This window comes from Chiloscyllium plagiosum, chromosome 6 (assembly GCF_004010195.1).
Source record: "Chiloscyllium plagiosum isolate BGI_BamShark_2017 chromosome 6, ASM401019v2, whole genome shotgun sequence".
Taxonomy (NCBI): Eukaryota; Metazoa; Chordata; class Chondrichthyes; order Orectolobiformes; family Hemiscylliidae; genus Chiloscyllium; species Chiloscyllium plagiosum.
This window is the reverse complement of record NC_057715.1, coordinates 16,019,253-16,042,341: the sequence shown is the minus strand read 5'-3', so window position 1 is coordinate 16,042,341 and position 23,089 is coordinate 16,019,253. Positions and strand designations below refer to the sequence as shown.

Genomic DNA, 23,089 nt, shown 5'->3' with positions numbered 1-23,089 from the left:
CTTTGTATGTATGTGTACGTGTGTGTAGGTGTGTTGATGTGTGTGTCAGTATATTGTAGGTGTGTTGATGTGTGTGTGTGTGTGCGCAGGAGTGTTGTGTGTGTGTGTGTGTGTGTTTTAAGTCCAGTCGTGGATAACAGACATTTCAGGTCCTGTGGGGGTGGTAGTGCATTGAGAAGGAGTGTGAGGTCCTGGAGATTGTGATGTGGGGAAGGGGTGGAATGTGTAAGGGGTCTGGAGGAGGTATTGATCCAAGGTGTGTGTGATTTGACTTGGGGATCAGTTGAATAATTACTCGGGTGTTAGACCAGGTATTTAATCATCAAACTTGCCTTGAGTAACTATTTACTTAAATTCAGTTGAAGCCTCCAAAGTCTCCACTTTAAATAGGTACTTCCATAAGGTTCCAGACACATGAGAATTCCCAATGGGAAAAGGCATTTCTTTGGCAAATCCTTCACAGCTTGCTAGGATGCTTGTGTGTAACCCCCATCTACTCTGCCATTCTCTCTGATTCTACTTGATCACAAATGTCTATGATTTTAAAGACAATAAGCAAATATCCCAACTCCACCCCTATTTCCAAAAGAAAAGTTATGTTTGTCCTTTCTTGACAGAAAAATGCACCACATTTCTGTCTTCATGCTTGTAAATATTTCTTTCCACCTCACGAATACTTTTCTATTGATTTTATAATTTGGACACCTACGTTATTAACCATAAATGTTTGGCCCTTATTTCACATTCAAGCAGAACTTCTCTCTTTTTTAAAATGGTAGAGTATTGTTGAAAATGTAGCAGATTCTGAACAATGTAAGATTTAGCAGTTAGTACAAGAAGAATGGCAAGAGATGAGAGTGAATGAATTAATCTGCATACATGACATAATCTTAAGTTCAAAAATTGTTTCATTGGCAGATATGCCTCAATTCTATTTCCGCGACAGATAGAATCAAGCAAATCCTGTTTAGATTTCCAGGCTTCTCGTAAAAACATGATAGAATTTAAAATCTTCCTGCTACAAACTATTGATTGGCTTGTATTGAAGTCATCACCTCCTTAAAATTTTATCATATTTCAAATAATTTATTTTTTAAAGTGTGTTCTTTCACTGCTAGTAAGGCCAGTATTTGCTGCCCACTGTTAATTGCCCTTGATATGAATGAGTGCTAAACCACTTCAGAGCGAGAAAAACTGCAGGTGCTGGAATCCAAAGTAGACAGCAGGGGTCTGGAAGAACACAGCAAGCATCAGGAGCTGGAGAAGTCGACGTTTCGGGTGGAACCCTTCTTCAGGTCTGCGGGTGTAACCCTTCTTCAGCTCCCAGTCCTGAAGAGGGGTTACATCTGAAATGTTGACTTCTCCACCTCCTGATGCTGCCAGGCTTGCTGTGTTCTTCCAGCCTCCTGCCTGTCTACTTCACAAACCACTTCAGAGGGCAATTCAGAATGAACACGATTGTGGGTCCGGAGTTACCTGTGGGCCAGCTCAGCAAAGAATGGCTTATTTCCTTCTCTAAAAGGGCATAAAAGAATCAGTGGGTTTTTCTGATAATTGAAATTACTCTTCCAGAATTATGAAATGCATTTAAATTCTACCAGCTACCATGGCGGGGATTTGATCCTGTGCCCTGCGAGAATTAGAGGCCTCTGGATGATTGGTCTAATGACATTACCATTATGCTGCCATCCTACCCTTCATTTATTTAATTACCGCCAAAGTTCCATTTCATAATGCAATGGGCAGATTCTGAATATCACTGAGGCAATTATTAATTAACTCACTAAATTAGGAATTTTTTCCCAAACAGCACAGTGGGTGTATCTACATCACATGAGTGGCATCAGTTCAAGCAGGCATTTCAAAAACACTTTTTTAAAGGGTGGTTAGGGATGGGAATTTAATGCTGCCTTGCAGTAATGCCTACATAAAACGTAGGAATTAAAATTAAACAATTAAGGCTAAGAAACAAATTTTGGTAGTGCTAATATTTGAAGTGTTCACTTGGAAAGTAGGTGCAATAGCATTTTCACAGTTAACCCTAAGGGAATTAAACCACTGAAGTACAGAGTTCAAACATAATTCCTTTTCATGCATGATGCATAAATATGGCAGATAAATGAATATCTAAGAAAAGGTTATGTATTACACTGAGTGATTGCAGGCAGACATCATTGTACCAACTTTGTAAACACCTCCTCGACAGGAAAGGCAGCACAGAGAGCAATGCATCAAAATTACAATATACTACCCCAGCTTCTGGATTTTTAATTATTTGGATCTTAGTGAAGTTATATGTCTCTTGAACTAATATCTCCTTACATGGCCACGTGTCAAATGTTGCTTTCTTCAGTGAAACATCTTGAGTTGTTTTGCCATGAAGGTGTTATATAAATGTAAGTTGTTGCTGTACAGTGCTATATTCCTAACAACTTGCCAGAGGCGTAGTGCTTCTTTAGGTGCATTAACCATGGATAAAGGAAACAACAACAACATTTTGTCTAATACCGGGGGCATGCATTTAAAGTGAGAGGGGGGATATTCAAAGGAGATTTGAGGGACAAATTTTTTACACAGAGTGGCAGGAGTCTGGAACGCCTTGCTAGGGGTAATGGTAGAGGCAGATATGACAGTGGCATTTAAGGGACTTTTAGATAAGCTCATGAATATGCAAGGAATGGAGGGATATGGACCAAGAGCAGGTAGAAGGGATTAGTTTAATTTTGAGTCATGTTCGTCATAACATCATGGGCTGAAGGGCCCGTTCCTGTACTGTACTGCTCAATGTTCTATGTAAAAATCGAAAGCATCCCAAGGTACATTATAGAGAAGGAAGAAAAGAAAGGAGATTAAGATAGGTGCTTGTATGGCTACTTATGAAAATTGTGGAATGAAACAGACAACTGAGTTGAAGAAAAGGGACTATTCTTTGGTTAAGTTGTGATATTAAAAATTCTCCCATGTAGATTTTAAAAAAATGCAAAGATGTCGTGATCTGAAATGTTTTCTCAAGCAGACTGAAAAGAACCTACCAGGACGAGCTGCAAGATGCAGTGGTTGGGCAATCTTTAACCGACTTTTCAAATCCTCCCACCTCCTCTGGTCTACAGTCAGTAAGGCAGTGCCCTAAAAAAAATCAGACCAGAACATCATTGCACAGTGAAATACATTTTTCATCTCAATTAAGATTAATTGGATTACTGTACACAAACGATTTTCCGATCGATATACACAATAAATTTTGATTACAGAGCAAAGCAAATTGAATATAAAGATCCTCTGAAGTGACCCAAGGGTGTGATAGACTTTCTAAAGTGATGTGTCTTTTTTCATTATAATATGCTGCCTCAGAATGATAGCAATAACTTTGACATTTGATTCTGGAGAGTTATAGGAGCTAAGAGAACCAATTGTGCCACAAGTTTAATGAAACGGAATGAAATCAATTCTTTGTCTCGCAATTTTATTTAGTTTGGAAACTGTAGAGGATGTGCACAGGGACGGAGTTCCCCAATAGCAGCGACTGAAGATACCTTGTTTTCATTGAAATTAGCGATGACAACTCCAACGAAGAGCGTCAGTCCAATCATGCAGCCGAGGAACACAAAGACATGGATGTAGATGCCATGAATCTGGTGGGAGGCAGTTCAGAGTTAGATACAGTGACATGGATTTTGTGTTAACAATAGCTGTGAGGCTATTAGCACTCACTATTAAGAAGTAAATCAAACACAAATTCCAGAACCTGCACATATGTTGTTAAATATAGAAATCAGGAAGTTGCCTGGCTCCATCAGTTTTCCTTTGGTGTTACCTGCTTGGTTGGTGGATTATGAATGTGGATCTTTCAGTAGTTACCTAGTAACTGTGCCAGAGAAAGTTGGGGCTGCCACAATTAAGTATGAATGAATTTTAGATTAGATTACTTACAGTGTGAAAATAGGCTCTTCGGCCCAACAAGTTCACACCGACCCTCCGAAGAGCAACCCACCCAGACCCTACATTTACCCCTTCACCTAACACTACGGGCAATTTAGCATGGCCAATTCACCTAACATGCACATTTTTTTGGACTGTGGGAGGAAACTGGAGTACCCTGAGGAAACCCACGCAGACACGGGGAGAATGTGCAAACTCCACACAGACAGTTGCCTGAGGCGGGAATTGAACCTGCTAACCACTGTGCCACCGTGCCGCCCATCTGTGCCACCGTGCCTCCCAATTCTAATGGGATAGCAAATCTTAATTACTGCAAAAACAACTTCTCTGGACCTGAAAATTTAATTTAATAAGAATGGCATCTCAAATGTTCTGAATATAATTATTTTAGGAGTATTAAAACAAATTAAATGCTCTTTTTTCTGACTCATATTTCTTTCGCCTAATGCCATCTATCTTTCCCTCTCTTTACCTTACTTTCCGCATCTGATTTAAAAGGTTCAGTGTTACATGCCTTGCTTGTACATACAACATATTCCATGTAGAGGATGCCATGTTGAACAGGAACTTTGTATTTCATAAATTGCCAATCAAAAGAACACTGAGTTGTGACAATCATTAATGCAATGTGTCGGGTACAGTGTTCCTTTGCCATTCATAAATTCTGGGCTGATGAGTCTAAAAAACATAGCAAGTAGGAGCAGGAGTAGATTGCATGGGCCCCCAGGGTTACTATCATGGCTGATTGTTTACTACAATTTCATTTTCCCACCCCATACTCCTATCATGTGATTCCTTATTATCAAAACATCCCTCAATCTCAGCCTTGAACAGAGTCAACAACTTAGCATTAATGGCTTTCCGGTGCAGGGATTTGTAAATATTCACATTCCGCTGTATGAAGAAATGTCTCCCTTTTATAGTCTTACATGTTGACCCCTTAACCTGAAACTCTGACTCTCCAACTGGGGGAAAAGGCCTGGCAGCCTCCATTTTGTGGTACCCTTCAGAATCTTCAATGTTTCAATGAGATCACCACCTATTCACTTAAATACAAATGAGACACATTCTACACAACTTCTAATCAAAGGATAACTCTCACAATCCCATCTTTAAGGCATGTAACTTCTTTAGGTAGGGACACTGACCTGAACTGATTTTTAGATTAGATTCCCTACAGTGTGGAAACAGGCCCTTTGGCCCACACCAACCCTCCCTCCGAAGAGTAACCCACCCAGACCCATTTCTCTATGACTAATGCATGTAACACTATGGGCAATTCAGCATGGCTAATTCACCTGACCTGCACATCTTTGGACTGTGGGAGGAAACCCACGCAGACATGGGGCGAATGTGCAAACTCCACACAGACAGTCGCCTCAGGCTGGAATCGACCCTGCGACCCTGGTGCTGTGAGGCAGCAGTGCTAACCACTGAGCCACCATGCCACCCTTCAGGTGCAGTTCCACAACAGCCCTGTTCAACTATGGTAAGACTTCCTTGCACTTATCCTCAAAACCCCCTCTATTTTTCTTCATTCTTAACACAATTGTTTTGAAATGTTAGAAATATATGATGCAGGGGGTTCTTACTGGGCCCACTCGGTGAATGATGACGTCCCTAACCTCCACCCAGCCTTTTAATGACAGCACTTCAAATAAAGCCAGCAATGCACTTCCAACATTGTCAAAATTGAAATTACGTGGGTTGGCCCTGGAAAACAAACAAAAAAAATCATTATTAGAAATCCATAATTTAATTATCAAAGAATTATCCTGAGTCTTTGAATAATAAGTCCAACAACTGGCATTAATAGAATAAAATATCTGAAGTTGCTGCGAAGAAGCATGACGTGTTAATAACACTTGCTGTGAACTGGGACATAGAAAGCAGCATCTTAGATAAGCTTGTGTTAATGGAGAGTGGAAAATTACAGGCCAACGAGGGAATCTGGAGGTAACAAAGTTACAGAAGACGAAGCAGATGAATAGGAATGGTTTGGAGAAATATGGGGCTAAAGCAGGCTGGTGGGGCTAGTTCACTTTGGGATTATGTTCAGCATGGACTGGTTGGACCATAGGGTCTGTTTCTGTGCTGTGAGATTCCATGACTTTATGAGATGAGGGAGGAGGGGAGAGGAAATGGCGGATGGATGGAGATAAAGTGATGGAGATGATGTTGGGTTAGAGGCTTAGGTCATGGTCAAGTAAAACAGCATCATGTGAATGGTCTACTTCAGCCTCATACAGTGTCCAGGGAGAATGGTGGCAATGTTAGTGAGTGAACAAAGATTATGGCAGGACCCAACAAGCAATGGTTAACAACTGTTTGCAGTGTATCGATACTGTACCAAGAGGATATTTTAAAGCTAACCATGAATTTCAAATTATTAGAAGAATATAACAGCAATTTGTCTTTCCTCAGCATTTTTGCTGTTGTAAACCATTCTAAATGGACTTTAAAAGGAGATCTACACACACATGCCCAAAGATTCAGTCAATGAAATAGGTTTTAAGGATAAACGTTAAGGAATAAAGACTGACAGAAAGACAGAGAGATTTAGGGAGGGGGTTCTGAGTTGTCAGTGATTGAGTGATTAGCACTGGGGGTGCTCAAAATGCCAGAATTGAAGAAACGTGGATATCTTGGAGATCCTCCGTAGGGCTACATGTGGACGAATTTGAAATTGATGATGAAAATTCAGTAGTTCTTCAATGTAATAAAGACCAGATCACTTTTCTCAGTGTGGCTGATTGAGGGATAAATGTTGGCCAGGATACCAGTAAGAACTTGTCTATTCTTTTTGAAAGAGTACCATAGAAACATCTGCGTCCACCTGAGAGGGGAGACTGGGACTCGGATTAACATCTCATCCAGAAGAAGCCACCTCTAATAGTGCAGCACTCCCTCAGCACCGCGCTGAATGTCAATCTTGATTTTGTGTTCAAGCATCTGAATCGGGAGCAACTCACTGGAATTTTTAAGTGACAGGCTACGAACTGAGACTTTCGCTCAGCAATGTAAGTTGCTTGTTAAGGAAGATTTTTGCTGACCTTTATTAACTGCACAGTTAAGAAAGGTGATAAGGAAAAGCCAGGGAACTATAGGCCGGTGAGCCTGATGTCAGTGGTGGGCAAGTTGTTGGAGGAAATCCTGACGGACAGGATTTAATTTATTTGGAAAGGCACAGACTGATTAGGGATAGTCAACTTGGCTTTGTGCATGAGAAATTGTATCTCACAACCTTGATTGAGTTTTGTGGAGAAGTAACAAAGAGGATTGATGAGGGCAGAGCAGTGGACATGATCTATATGAACTTCAGTGAGGCATTCGACAAGGTTCCTCATGGTAGACTGGTTAGCAAGGTTAGATCACACGGAACACAAGGAGAACTAGCCACTTAGATATAGAACTGGCTTAGAGGTAGGAGACAGAGGGTGGTGGTGGGGGTTGATTTTCAGACTGGAGGCCTGTGACCAGTGGTGTGCCACAAGGATCAGTGCTGGGTCCATTGCTTTTTGTCATTTATATAAATGATTCAAATGTGAACATAGGAGGTATAGTTAGTAAGTTTGCAGGTGGAACCAAAATTGATGGTGTGGTGCACAGTGAAGAAGGTTACCTCAGAGTACAACGGGACCTTGATCAGATAGGCCAATGGGCTGGGGAGTGGCATCTGGATGGGTATATGAACAGGAAGGGTTTAGAAGGATATGGGCCAAATGCTGGCAAATGGGACTAGAATAATTTGGGATATCTGGTTGGCATGGACGAGTTGGACCAAAGGGTCTGTTTCTCTACTGTATAGTTTTCTGACTCTATGACTGAGTGAAACTTGAAATTAAGTGACATGTGACTGTAAGCGGTTGCAACCTGCACCTATCAGTCATCAGTACCATAGAGAAAGAATCAAGAGCATAATCAATCTTGATTCTTTCCATAGCAAGATATTTCCACAACCAGTGCGATGTATTGCAACATTTGTCTAATTTGAGAGTCACTAAAACCTGCACTTCTTCTGACATTGACAGTAACCAAGGCCTCAGGCTGAGCAGTGCATGAGTTCGGTTTAAATGCACCTGGAGGAATGTCAATGGTTCTACTCTAATCCCTCAGCTTCTCCAACTAATCCCTCAGCTTCTTAAACTATACCTTGCCGGTCAAATTTTAATCATGATCTGCTGAGAGCTATCTAACTACAATCCAGGATTGCTCCTCTCCAGAGTAGTTCTCAAGAGAATTCGTTGATCATAAGCTAATCCTAATATTTCTAACATTCTACAAATCATTCTTCATCTGGGAAGGATAATCTTTTGCCAGTTGTAATGCACATCAGAAAGTGACTTGCAAAAATGGAAGTATTCCTCTTATTGCAAAAAGAGACAAGGTGGGACGAGGCATGTGAAGTTATAAAAAGGTTTTGATAAAGTGAATAAGGAGAGTAGGGAGCCAAAGGATACAGGTTAAAGCAAAAGAACAACAGGAGACAATAAACGCAAAATAACACATATTTAATATTTGGGGCATAGAAACAGGCCATCCAACTGCTCCGTGTTAGTGCTTGTGCTCCAAATAAGCTGCTTCCTGTCCTTCTTCATCGTACCTTCCTAACATCAACTTCGATTTGTTTCTCCCTGATGTGTTTAATCAACTTCCCCTTAAATGTATCTACACTATTGACCACAATGGGAGGTGGTGGTGTGGAAACAGGCCATTTGGCCCATCAAGTCCACACTAACCGTCTGAAGAGGGTACTACCCAGACACACCCCATCCCAAAACACTGCATTTCATATGGCTAATCCACCTAGCCTGCACATCTTTGGTCTGTGGCAGGAAACCCGTGCAGATACGGGGAGAATGTATTATCTCCACACAGACAGACAGTCACCCGAGGGTGGAATCAAACCCAGGTCCCTGGTGCTGTCAGGCAACATAGTTAACTGCTGAGTCACAGTGCTGCTGGCCTAGACAGCGATGTCTATATCCCATGAACAAATTAAAAACAAACTGTCCACTACAACTAGTTAATCTGGCAGTTTGTTTCACATTCTCCCCACTCTCTGTGAATAAAATAAAAAGATTGAACTCTTTTTATTCCAGTCAAAAGCAAAGAATAAACATGAAACCAAAGAATTCACTGGATGATTCATTACAATGATTATTTTTGTTTAACCAACTGCTACATTTAACTCACTGTGCTGATCCTATGCCAAAAAAATGTGGAGGCATTAGAGAAAGTGCAAAAGAAGAATTCCTAAGGATCCAGGAATTATAACAATCGGGAAGATTGAACAGCCAGGGGCTCCTTTTTCTACCGAAGAGAAGGCTGAGGGAACGTTCTGATAGACATCTTTAATATTATGAAGGAAATCTATAGGGTAGATATACAGATGTTTCCACTTTTTCGGGAGATGTTAACTAGGGGCCATAAAGATAAGATATCCCCTAACAATCTAATACAGAATTAAGGAGAATGTACATTATCCAGAGCATGCTTGGTTATTTAATAATTAACTAGTTGAACAGATCATAAACCAGTGCTAATGTAAATAACCATTTGAAATGCAATATGTGCTTATTATACTTAATTAAGTTAATGGTGTCAGTTAAGAGTAAGCCTTGTCCTTATAATGACAGCGTTTATTTTCTTATTTTTCCAATCTATAAATTTTCAAAGAAAGACTATTCTACACAAGCCGTTTCCTACCCCTGGTGCAATTGAGAGATGGTCCATAGTCCAAGGCTTTTATCTTTCAGCAACATTCTGTCACAAAGGTGTTCATGTTGGCTAACTCCACCACTGCCTCAGCTCACTGGCTGCTGAAACCCTCATCTGGGAACCCTCCAGATACAACAGTTTCAAAGCACTCCTGGCTTGCCTCCTGTTTACCACCTACAGTAAACTTCAGCTATTCTAAAACTCTGTCACCTGTATCAGCATTCAGTCAGAGTTGGCAGGTTGTGCAATCACACGAGCAGCATATCCACGCCAGATCCCATCACTTAAGCAATCAGGCAAGGACACACCCAGCAGGGGATACCAGGTTGTGATGAACATTGGGAATTTTGGTTGATTGCCACTTCCTCTCCAACTATATCTGAACAAAGCTGTGATCAAACATCTGTCCACTTTGGCTTCTGATCGAATATAGATCATGGGGGTAATGAAAAGTGAAGAACATTCACAATGGTGGTGTCTGAATGGATCATAATGATCAAGACAAAAACTGAAGAGGTTAGGGATCTTTCCTGGACTTCAAAGCGATGGCAGTAGGATGATGGAATACAGGATTGATACGGATGATGCTTCTACTTGGGAGCAAGTCCTAAGTTTAATTATAATACACTCATTAATAAATCACCTGAGGATTTCTGAAGAAATCAAACTTTTCAGTGGTAAAAAAGAAAAACTTCAAAGCAGTTGAGATGAACAGGATGGTTGAAGGTGAAGTTTAATCCATGAGAGAGAAAGGGAGAGATGTATAAGATGATAGGGTGAGATGATACAGAGAAGGAGGAGGTTCATGTGGAGCATCAACATCTGAAATGATGAGTTGGACCATGAGTTTCTGAAGTATCAGTTTGTCCTTTTACAAAACACTTAATCTTGAGTTTATTTCAAGTCACAATTTACTGCTCAGTGCCTTACAAACTACATACTGATAATAATAACTGTTTATAATAATAATCTACTGAAAACGTTTATGCTGCACCTTGTCACTACTTGGAACACAACCTACGCAGATCGTTGCATTCAACCAATGTGAACTCTTAAGCATCTCCTATTCCCGTTTCTCCTCTTCTGGTGTCTTTCCATCAGTTGTCTAGACCCTAAGCTGGAGAATTCCCTCCCTAAACCTGTGCATTCTCTTTCCTCCTTTAAGAGATTATTGAAAACTGCCTTCATTGAATAAGTTTATAGTCCCTGCCCTATTATCTCCTTATGTGGCTCAAAGTGAAATTTTGCCTGATAGCATACCTGAGAGGCACCATATTCATTTGTTGTGTTTAATCATGCAGTGCTGCAGGGATAGGAACAGAGTGTGAGTGGGCAGAATTTCATAAAGAAAGGAATAATGTTAGGGCGAGCATTTGGGCTGTCATTGCACATTTCCCATGGCCAAAAAGAGAGTGCTTCCAGATCCTTTGAGTGGAACATATGTTGATCCTTCCACCCAAAGTCTGTGTTCCACACAGAAGCCAAACAGAACAGAAGAAAGTATATTGGAGACATTTTTTTCAATTGACTTATTGAAATGCTTAATGGATTGGAACAGAGAAGGTTAAAGGTTTTGATGGAGTCAATAAGAAGCTTCTTCCACTAACAGGAAGGTTGGTAATGAGAATACAGATTTAAAAGGTTTTGAAAAAGAGTCAGTGGGAGCAAAGGAATGTTTTGCTACATCGAGGTGATGTTATCTGGAGTATGCTGCCTGACAGGGTGTTAGCAACAAATTCTATCGTAACTTTCAACAGCAAAAAACACTCAAAGGAAGATTATTTTGCAGGACTGTGGGTAAAGAGCAAGGGGACTGATTGCTTTGGTCTTTTGAATAGCTAGCATCGGTAGGATGGATAGGAAGGCCTCCAGTGATGCTGTATGATTCTTTGCTTTAAAGGGGATTGATGTCAAATCAGCTACATAATGGTTCTTCAAAAAGTGGAAAGTTCATTGAAACTGTACGGAAGATTTAATGAACGAAGTTACACTAGCGATTTCTTTTAAGGAGGTGGATGATGTGTGGATGAGGGTGTGCAGTGGATACAGTATACGTTGATTTTAGTAAGGTTGTTATAAGGTCTTGCATAGGAGACTGGTCAAAGAGGTAAGTGCCCATGGATTCCAGGGTAATTTGATAAATTGGTTCCTAAAAATGGCAGGAACTGAAGGTGATGGTCACAGGTTGACTTGGTCATTGGAAACCTGTATCTAGTTGCAAGGAGATTTTGATGGATCTAACTAAGCCACAAGCAGAGTATCAAGTGCAATACTGGTCCTGACACCCTATGAAGCTTGTGATTGCAATAGAGAAGGTGCAGAGGGGATTCACCAGGATGTTGCCTGCGCTGGAGCTTTTCAACAATGAAGAGACACCAGAGAAGCTGGGGTTGTTTTTCTTACAGCAGAGAAATCTGGGGTCAGGGGTGGGTGGGGAGAGCTAATGACCTGATTGACATGTACACAATGATGAGGGGCACAGATAGGGTGGATAAGAAGAAACATTTTCCCTTAGTTGAGGGATCAATAACTAGGGACACAGATTTAAGATAAATGGCAGGAAGTATCAAGGGGATTTTCTTTCACTCAGAAGGTGAGTGAAAAGGTGTTAGAGGCAGGAACCCTCATAATATTTAAGTAGTAGTTAGATGAGCATGGTGGCTCAGTGGTTAGCACTGCTGCCTCACAGCACCAGGGACCCAGGTTCGATTCCAGCCTCGGGTGACTGTGTGGAGTTTGCACATTCTCCCCGTGTCTGTATGGGTTTCCTCTGGGTGCTCCGGTTTCCTCCCATAGTCCAAAGATGTGCAGGCCAGGTGAATTGGCCATGCTAAATTGTTAGGTGCATTAGTCAGAGGGAAATGGGTCAGGGTGGGTTACTCTTCGGAGGGTCGATGTGGGCTTGTTGGACTGAAGGGCCTGTTCCCACACTGTAGGGAATCTAATCTAACAAAAAAAGAGCACTTAAAGCATCATAGCATACAAGACCATGGACCAATTGCTGAGAAATGGGACTAGACTAAATAATGTTTTATGGCTAGTATGGACATGACGGGCTGAAGAGCCTCTTTCCATGCTGTACCAGTCAATGATAGAAGTTTCAATTAGAGCCGCATTAGTGAATTCCCTGCTGTGTGAATAGCATTTACTTTTGACCATTTTTCTGTTAAGCATTGCTATATTACTGCCATTTCCGGATGCACTTTATTTATTCTGTTTTTTTTCTTAGAACTTACCAAACTCTAGGCACCCAAAAGCCTGGCTTTTTCTCACCCGCCTTTAACTTCAAGTTGAGATCCTTTGAGACACTGACGTTGATCCTGAACATGCCATGACAAAGCTCCTAAAACCCACAACATGCCACAAGGACTATTTGTGAGATATTCAATTATTTACTTGCAATATTGAAAAAAAACATTTAAGAACAGATAAAACATGGAGGTATGTAAAATTAAAATAAAACAAATAACTGCTGAAGATCTGAAACAAAAACAGAAATTGCTGGAGAAACTCAGGCAGCATCGGGGGGGAGAAAGCAGAGTTAATGTTTTGGGGCCAATGACCCTTTGTCATAATAGTAGCTGGGAAAAGATGGTATATATGCTCATTGGTGGTGGTGGTGGGAGGTGGGGGGGCGGTGGGGTTACGTGGGGATGAGTGAACAAACAGGTGAAGATTCAGTCCACAGGCAGACAAAGGGATGGATGAAAGCAAGTCAGGGAGGAAGAAGAGCTGATAATGTGGACCATAAATAGGTGAAAATGTATTGGCTGTGGTGAAAGTAGCCCATGTGTTGACAGGGCCTGAGGTGTGGAGGGTGGGGGTGCAAAGGACATGGAAGAAGATGCTCTAAAATTATTGAACTCAAGATTGAGTCCTGAAGGCTGCAGCGTCCCCAAGCGGAAAATGAGGCATTGTTCTCCAACTTTTGCTGAGCTTCACTGGAGCACTGCAGCAAGCCGGAGACAGTGATTGGCCAGGGAACACAGTAGTGTGTTCAAGTGACGGGCAATTGGAAGCTCGGGGACATGCTTACAGACAGTCCGATATCCATAAAAAAGACGGAGCGACTGGTTGCGTGCCACTTCAACACTCCCACCCTGTTCCCTGGCCAACATCTGTCCCAGGTTTGCTGCAGTGCTCCAGTGAAGCTCAGCGTAAGCTGGAAGAACAGCACCTCAATTTCTGCTTGGGGACTCACAGAGTCATATAGATGTACAGCATGGAAACAGACCTTTCGGTCCAATCCGTCCATGCCGACCAGATATCTCAACCCAATAGTCCCACCTGCCAGCACCCAGCCCATATCCCTCCAAACCCTTCCTATTCATATATCCATCCAAATGCCTCTTAAATGTTGCAATTGTACTAGCCTCCACCACTTCCTCTGGCAGCTCATTCCACACCCGTACCACCCTCTGTGTGAAACGTTTGCCCCTTAGGTCTCTTTTATATCTTTCCCCTCTCATCCTAAACCTATGCCCTCTAGTTCTGGACTCCTCGACCCCAGGGAAAAAACTTTGCCTATTTACCCATCTATGCTCCTCATAATTTTGTAAACCTCAATAAGGTCACCCCTCAGCCTCCGATGCTCCAGGGAAAACAGCCCCAACGTGTTCAGCCTCTCCCTGTAGCTCAAATCCTCCAACCCTGGCAACATCCTTGTGAATCTTTTCTGAACTCTTTCATGTTTCACAACATCTTTCCGATAAGAAGGAGACCAGAATTGCACGCAATATTCCAAAAGTGGCCTAACCAATATCCTGTATAGCCACAACATGACCTCCCAATTCCTGTACTGAATAACCTGACCAATAAAGGAAAGCATACCAGACGTCTTCTTCACTATCCGATATAACTGCCACTCCACTTTCAAGGAGCTATGAACCTGCACTCCAAGGTCTCTTTGTTCAGAAACACTCCCAGGGACCTTACCATTAAATGTATAAATTCTGCTAAGATTTGCTTTCCCAAAATGCAGCACCTCGCATTTATCTGAATTAAACTCCATCTGCCACTTCTCAGCCCATTGGCGCATCTGGTCAAGATCCTGTTGTAATCTGAGGTAACCCTCTTTGCTGTCCACTATACCTCCAATTTTGGTGTCATCTGCAAACTTACTAACTGTACCTCTTATGCTCGCTTCCAAATCATTTATGTAAATGACAAAATGTAGAGAGCCCAGCACCGATCCTTGTGGCACTCCCCTAGTCACAGGCTCCAGTCTGAAAAACAACCCTCCACCACCACCCTCTGACTTCTACCTTTGAGCCAGTTCTGTATCCAAGTGACTAGTTCTCCCTGTATTCCATGAGATCTAACCTTGCTAATCAGTCTCCTGTGGGGAACCTTGTCGAACGCCTTACGGAAGTCCATATAGATCACATCTACTGCTCTGCCTTCATCAATCTTCTTTGTTACTTCTTCAAAAAACTCAATCAAGTTTGTGAGACATGATTTCCCACGCACAAAGCCATGTGGACTATCCCGAATCAGTCCTTGCCTTTCCAAATACATGTACATCCTGTGCCTCAGGATTCCCTCCAACAACTTGCCCACCACTGAGTTCAGGCTCACCGGTTTATAGTTCCCTGGCTTGTCTTTACCACCCTTCTTAAACAGTGGCACCACGTTTGCCAACTTCCAGTCTTCCGGCACCTCACCTGTGACCATCGATGATACAAATATCTCATCAAGAGGATCAGCAATCATTTCTCTAGCTTCCCACAGAGTTCTTGGGTACACCTGATCAGGTCCTGGAGATTTATCTACCTTTAACCGTTTCAAGGCATCCAGCACTTCCTCCTCTGTAATCTGGACATTTTGCAAGATGTCACCATCTATTTCCCGATAGTCTATATCTTCCATATCCTTTTCCACAGTAAATACTGATGGAAAATATTCACTTAGATCTCCCCCATTTTCTGTGGCTCCACACAAAGGCCGCCTTGCTGATCTTTGAAGGGTGAAAATGTGTTGCTGGAAAAGCGCAGCAGGTCAGGCAGCATCCAAGAAGCAGGAGAATCGACATTTCGGGCATGAGCCCTTCTTCAGGAATGCCCTTCTTCCTGAAGAACGGCTCATGCCCGAAACGTCGATTCTCCTGCTCCTTGGATGATGCCTGACCTGCTGCGCTTTTCCACCAACACATTTTCAGCTCTGATCTCCAGCATCTGCAGTCTTCACTTTCTCCTCGATGATCTTTGAGGGGCCCTATTCTCTCCCTAGTTACCCTTTTGTCCTTAATATATTTGTAAAAACACTTTGGATTCTCCTTAAATCTATTTGCCAACGCTATCTCATGTCCCCTTTTTGCCTCCTGAATTCCCTCTTAAGTATACTCCTACTTCCTCTTCTAAGGATTCACTCGATCTATCCTGTCTATACCTGACATATGCTTCCTTCTTTTTCTTAACCAAACCCTCAATTTCTTTAGTCATCCAGCATTCCTACTTCCTTTATACTCTTCGAAAGATTCACTCAGTCTATCATGTCTACCTTACTTAACTCTGCAGCCTTCAGGACTCAATAACAAGTTTAATAATTTTAGGACCTGAACACCTCCTTCCACATTCTTTACCAACCCCCACACCCCTGGTACTGTCATCACAACGGCTGCTTTCACCATAGCCAACACATTTGCAACTACTCATGGTCCCCATTGTCAGCTTTTCTTCCTCCCTGGCTTACCACCATCCACCCCTTTGTCTGCCTGTCTTTCTCATCTATGGTCTCCATCTCTGCCCATTTGGTCACTCCTGCATCTCCCCCCAATCCCCATCAGCATGAATACCACCTTTTGCCAGCTAATATCCATGCTGAAGAAGGGTCACCAGATTCAAAATATTAACTCTGCTTCTCTCCACAGATGCTGCCTGACCTGCTGAGTTTTGCCAGCAATTTCTGTTTTCATTTGAGGTATGTAATAAATTTAACAGAGACTATTCAGGTGTTATTCATTACAAAAACATCTTTTCTCCTAAACGTACAATGATAGAAACAGTTTGCAATGTTGAAAGTCGGGTTGTTCATGCAAACACAATTTGCCTGCGAGAAGCGATTACACAGTGTAACATGTCAATGGTGTGACAGTATCTACCAGATGTTGAAGTGGAATTTGAGTCCAGGGTCAGAGGTCAGTTGCTAATAATTGGAGCCAGATATTTCAAGAATACAACAGGATACATTTTTTCACAGAAAGGGAGATGGAATCTTGGAACTCTTCCACAAATTGCAACCGATACTAGATCAATGGTCAAATTGTAGATCTGAGATTCTTGTTGCCAAAGGTCTGAATAGATATGGATCAAAGGTAGATATCTGGAATTAGTGAACAGAGCAGCTATGATCTCATCTGAAATAGGAACAGGAGTGGTCTATTCAGCCCATAGACCCTGCTCCAGTCCTTGCAATAAGCTGATCTGATTATGGCTTTAACAGTAATTTCTTGCCTCATTACTCTTCATAGAGTCAGAGTCATAGAATCATAGAGATATACAGCACGGAAACAGACCCTTTGGTCCAACCCGTCCATGCCGACCAGATATCCCAACTCAATCTAGTCCCACCTGCCAGCACCCGGCCCATATCCCTCCAAACCCTTCCTATTCATATACCCATCCAAATGCCTTTTAAATGCTGCAATTGTACCGGCCTCCACCACTTCCTCTGGCAGCTCGTTCCACACATGTACCACCCACTGTGTGAAAAGATTGCCCCATAGATCTCTTTTATATCTTTCCTCTCTCACCCTAAACCTATGCCCTCTAGTTCTGGACTCCCCCACCCCAGGGAAAAGACCTTGCCTATTTATCCTATTTATGCCGCTCATAATTTTGTAAATCTCTGTAAGGTCACCCCTCAGCCTCCGACGCTCCAGGGAAAACAGCCACAACCTGTTTAGCCTCTCCCTATAGCTCAACTCCTCCAACTCTGGCAACATCCTTGCAAATCTTTTCTGAATACTTTCGGGTTTCATAACATCTTTCTGATAGGAAGGAGACCAGAATTGCATGCAATATTCCAACAGTGGCTTAACCAATGTCCTGTACAGCTGCAACATGACCTCTCAACTCCTGTACTCAATACTCTGACCAATAAAGGAAAGCATACCAAATACCTTCTTCACTATCCTATCTACCTGCGACTCCACTTTCAAGGAGCTATGAACCTGCACTCCAAGGTCTCTTTGTTCAGCAACACTTCCGAGGACCTTATCATTAAGTGTATAAGTCCTGCTAAGATTTGCTTTCCCAAAATGCAGCACCTTGCATTTATCTGAATTAAACTCCATCTGCCACTTCTCAGCCCATTGGCCCAACTGGTCAAGATCCTGTTGTAATCTGAGGTAATCCTCTTCGCTGTCCACTATATCTCCAATTTTGGTGTCATCTGCAAACCTACTAACTATACCTCTTATGCTTGCATCCAAATCCTTATATAAATGACAAAAAGTAGAGGGCCCAGCACCGATCCTAGTTGCACTCAATGGTCACAGGCCTCCAGTCTGAAAAACAACCTTCCACCACTACCCTCTGTCTTCTACCTTTGAACCAGTTCTGCATCCAAATGGCTAGTCCTCCCTGTATTCCATGAGATCTAACCTTGCTAACCAATCTCCCATGGGGAATCTTGTCGAACGCCTTACTGAAATCCATATAGATCACATCCATTGCTCTGCCCTCATCAATCCTCTTTGTTACTTCTTCAAAAATCTCAATCAAGTTTGTGTGAGACATGATTTCCCACACACAAAGCCATGTTGACTATCCCTAATCAGTTCTTGTTATCTCATTTCTGAAGGCTTCCCATTTTCCAGCCGTCCCTTTACCTGCGAGTATCTGCTCCCAATCAACTTTCGAAAGTTCTTGCCTAATACCGTCAAAATTGGCCTTTCTCCAATTTAGAACTTCAACTTTTAGATCTGGTCTATCCTTTTCCATCACTATTTTAAAACAAATATAATTATGGTCACTGGCCCCAAAGGGCTCCCCCACTGACAGTTCAGTCACCTGCCTTGCCTTATTTCCCAAAAGTAGGTCAGGTTTTGCACCTTCTCTAGTAGGCACATCTACATACTGAATCAGAAAAATTTCTTGTGCACACTTATGGAAATTCCTCTCCATCTAAACCACTAACGCTATGGCAGTCCCAGTCTACGTTTGGAAAGTTAATATCCCCTACCATAACTACCCTATTATTCTTACAGCTAGCTGAAATCTCCTTACAAGTTTGTTTCTCAATTTCCCTCCGACTATTACGAGGTCTATAATACAATCCCAATAAGGTGATCATCCCTTTCTTATTTCTCAGTTCTACCCAAATAACTTCCCTGGATGTATGTCCAGGAATATCCTCCCTCAGTCCAGCTGTAGTGCTATCCCTTATTAAAAATGCCACTCCCCCTCCTCTCTTGCCTCCCTTTCTGTCCTTCCTGTAGCATTGGTATCCTAGAACGTTAAGCTGCCAGTCCTGCCCACCCCTGAGCCATGTCTCTATAATTGCTATGATATCCCAGTCCCATGTTCCTAACCATGCCCTGAGTTCATCTGCCTTCCCTGTTAGGCCCCTTGCATTGAAATAAATGCTGTTTAATTTATTAGTCCTACCTTGTCCTTGCCTGCCCTGACTGTTTGACTCACTTCTGATCTCAACTGTACCAGTCTCAGATTGATCTCTTACCTCACTATCTCCCTGGGTCTCACCCCCCCACTTTACTACTTTAAATCCTCCTGAGCAGCTCTAGCAGAACGCCCTGCAAGTATATTAGTCCCCTTCCAATTTAGGTGCAACCCGTCCTTCTTGTACAGGTCACTTCTACCCCAAAAGAGATTCTAATGATCCAAAAATGTGAATCTTTCTCCCATACACCAGCTCCTCAGCCATGCATTCATTTGCTCTATTCCTGCCCTCACTAGCTCGTAGCACCGGGAGTAATCCAGGTATTACTACTCTCGAGGACCTCCTCTTTAAATTCCTGCCGAACTCTCTGTAATCTCCCTTCAGAATCTCAACCTTTTCCCTTGTTGATCAAAAACATGTCTAACTCAGCCTTGAATATATTCAATGATGTAGCCTCAAATGGCTTTCTAGGAAAACAATTCCAAAACTATCAATATTTGAAAGAAAAAATTCCTCACCCCCCCACCTTTAAATTGTGAATCCTCATTCGAGATTCCTCCATAAGAAGAAACATCCTCTCAGCAACCACCCTATCAAGCCCTCTCAGAATCTTATACTTCAGTAATACGACCTATCATCCTTCTAAAACTCCAATGAGTTTGCCTTAACCTGTTCAATTCTTCCTCATAAGACAACTCTTTCATCCCACAAATTAGTCAAGTGAACAATCTCTGAACTGTTTCAAATTTACATATATCCCTCTTTAAGTATTGAGATGAAAACTGTAGTGATCTCACCAATATCCCATACTCTTGCAGCAAGACTTCCCTGCTTTTATAATCCATCCCTATAATAAACACCACCAATTTGCCTTTCTCATTAAGTGCTGTCCTTGCAAGCTAATTTCTTTGATGCATGTACATTATAAAGACAACCAAATCTGTTGCAGCACTCTGCACTCTCCCACCATTTAAAACACATTTTGCTCCTTCTATTCTTCTTGTCATTGTGGATAACCTCAAATTTCCCACATTGTACTCAATCTGCCAATTGTCAGTCTGCTCATTAACTCAGCAATATTTCACCAGCTAGTGGAACACATCTGCTGATCTGTTTCTACATCCATAAGTAAGTATAAGCATCATATTGCTACCTCAGGCTTTGTTCTGTGTAATTTGTTATGTTACAGCATTTATAAGGAATTGAAAAGTGTTTAAAAGATAATTGGACATTGTTTGTGCTTGCAGTCAGTGCACCACACTGAGGTGTGAACTGGTGTAAAAAACAAAAATAAACCTATGTTTAAGAAGTTACCACTAGCACTATTTACATTGAGGTGAATGCATATGTTTGTCAATTCTGATGGAAGATCCTTGGCCTGAAATGTTAACTTTGTTTCCTGAACTGTTGAATATTTCCAGCACACTTTGCTCTTGGTCCAATGATTACTGGTTCAGGCACAATGGGCGTATGGCCTCCTCCTGCTTGTTATCGGTCTAGAACTGACTACAGTCGAACTCCCGTATCTGCTGTTTCAATTATCCGCGGTTTACCACGGCCTGAAAATATTACATGGAACATTCCAGAAATGATTCCGGGGGCTGCTGGGGAGGTAAATTTCCCATTTAAATGACAGGATTCGCTACTGTCTGCAGTTTCAGGTTTCCGGGCTCGGTCTAGGAACATATCACCTGTGGATATGAGGGGACACCTGTACTAGTTTCAAAAGTGGATGTTTTAAAAGATGGAGGCTGGATACAAATAAATAAGCCATGCACCCCTGCGAGAGACCCAGTAACTCATAAAAAAAATCATTCATCAGTTTCATAGCTTAATTTTTAAAAAGTTATTCATAGCTGATAAAAAGAAGTTTCAAAAGGATATTAGAACATATAACCATCATTATATAAAGAAAGATTTGTGACAGAGAAATTATGTTTGGTTGATATGTTTTTACAAAGATGAAGCTCATACTAGCTCTTCATCTCTGAAAGGCATTACCGAAGAAGGTTGTAGAAATCATCCAAACAAGGGGAAGCCACAAAGTCATGAGATGAGAATACTTGGCAGGGAATGAATATAGACTGTTCCAGCCTGGATCAGTGACAAAGCAATTACATTCACTGAAACTCCAAGAAGCAGATGGGGCTCAGTGGGGCTCCCCTTTGCTAATGCTAGTGTGGCATGTCTATTCCTGTTCTTCATTAATTAAAAGGGACGTCTTTCTGGGCTCCACATCAAACATCAGCTTCTCAAGAAGCAAAGATGGTAATTAACGAGTGACACAGCGCACAGCACTAAAGACATCCCAGAGATTCACAATGGGGCACATTACAAATTGGTTAGTCCTGCAAGTTTCAATTCACTGACTTGAAAAGTTATACATTTCAACAAGTTTAAATAGTACCATAGACAATTAGCCAATTGAAGCATAAAAAAGCAACTAAACATTAAACATCCTTTCGACTAGCAACAAGCTTGAGAACAAACTGCATAAACTAAGTTTTAATCAACTGAAAATAAACAGCTTTGATGATTTTATTTTGCTATATCCTGCCCACGGGAAACAAACTTGATGAGCTCAAACAAACTGAAAGTCAATGAAGAAAGATGGAGTTAAATTATCAGCTTAATGATGATAAATCTCTTACCCGTCGAGTGATGTGTGGGTCATTGCACTTTGCAAGTTTTCCAGCAAAAAGCTGCACACCAAAGCTTGCGAAAACCAGCATTAGTGTCAGCAAAAGGATTGAAACCTGCAGGAAGGCAAGTTTATCAGTGGACTGAAAAGTGAATTTCGCAGTTTCAAAGTCAACCATAACTTGCACAGTGAATTGACAAACATTTACACTGAATTATATCAGATATACAGTACATCCAGCCCAAACAGTCCATACTAGTCTTTTCCTCCAGTTGAGCTTCCTTTATTCTTTATTTTCCGAGATTAAACTATGAAATACTTTGTTGTTAACTATTACCTTATTTCTTTATTTTTCTACTTATTCTGTGAAGTAACGCTTAACTTTTTAACTCTCATTTCTCTTACTAATTTGTACCTAAGGTTTTTGTACCTTGGTACATCAGATAGTGCCATGTGTGGAGACATTATACACTCTTCACTGTACTTCTGTAAAAACAATGACTGCAGATGCTGGAAACCAGATTCTGGATCAGTGGTGCTGGAAGAGCACTTCAATTCAGGCAGCATCCGAAGACAGGCAAAATCGACGTTTCGGGCAAAAGCCCTTCATCAGGAATAAAGGCAGATGAGGCGTTCTTCCTCCAGGCGTCTGGTGGTGAGGGAGCGGCGGTGGAGGAGGCCCAGCACCTCCATATCCTCGGCAGAGTGGGAGGGGGAGTTGAAAGATAGAAAAAAGGAAGGAAAGGATCAAATATGAAGGTAGGTTAGCCAGTAATGTCAGAAATGATAGGAAAAGTTTCTTTCAATATATAAGAAACAAACGACAGGCAAAAGTAGACATTGGACCACTTCAAACTGATGCTGGAAGGCTAGTGATGGGAGATAAGGAAATAGCTGGAAAACGTAAAAAGTACTTTGCGTCAGTCTTCACAGTGGAAGACATGATGAATATCCTAACAATTAAAGGGAGTCAGGGGGCTGAGTTGAGTATGGTTGCCATTACAAAAGGGAAAGTGCTAGAAAAGCTAAAAGGTCTTAAAATTGATAAATCTCCTGGCCCCGATGGGCTACATCCTCGAGTTCTGAGGGAGGTGGCTGAGGAAATAGCGGAGGCGTTGGTTGAGATCTATCAAAAGTCACTGGAGTCAGGGAAAGTCCCGGCTGATT

The 23,089-nt window shown here is 41.8% G+C and overlaps 1 protein-coding gene across 5 annotated transcripts in view; it reads right to left on the bottom strand.

Annotated features, from left to right (window-relative positions):
- Positions 1-23,089, bottom strand: part of nalcn (sodium leak channel, non-selective) — a 284,414-nt gene that overhangs the window by 41,921 nt on the left and 219,404 nt on the right. For all 5 annotated transcript variants that reach the window (XM_043691273.1, XM_043691274.1, XM_043691275.1 and 2 more), the window contains 5 exons: positions 21,933-22,037; positions 12,897-13,003; positions 5,532-5,652; positions 3,534-3,632; positions 3,033-3,126 (listed from right to left, as the gene is read on the bottom strand). In XM_043691273.1, the coding sequence (XP_043547208.1) occupies positions 3,033-3,126; positions 3,534-3,632; positions 5,532-5,652; positions 12,897-13,003; positions 21,933-22,037 (526 nt within the window). The remainder of the gene's footprint in view (positions 1-3,032; positions 3,127-3,533; positions 3,633-5,531; positions 5,653-12,896; positions 13,004-21,932; positions 22,038-23,089) is intronic.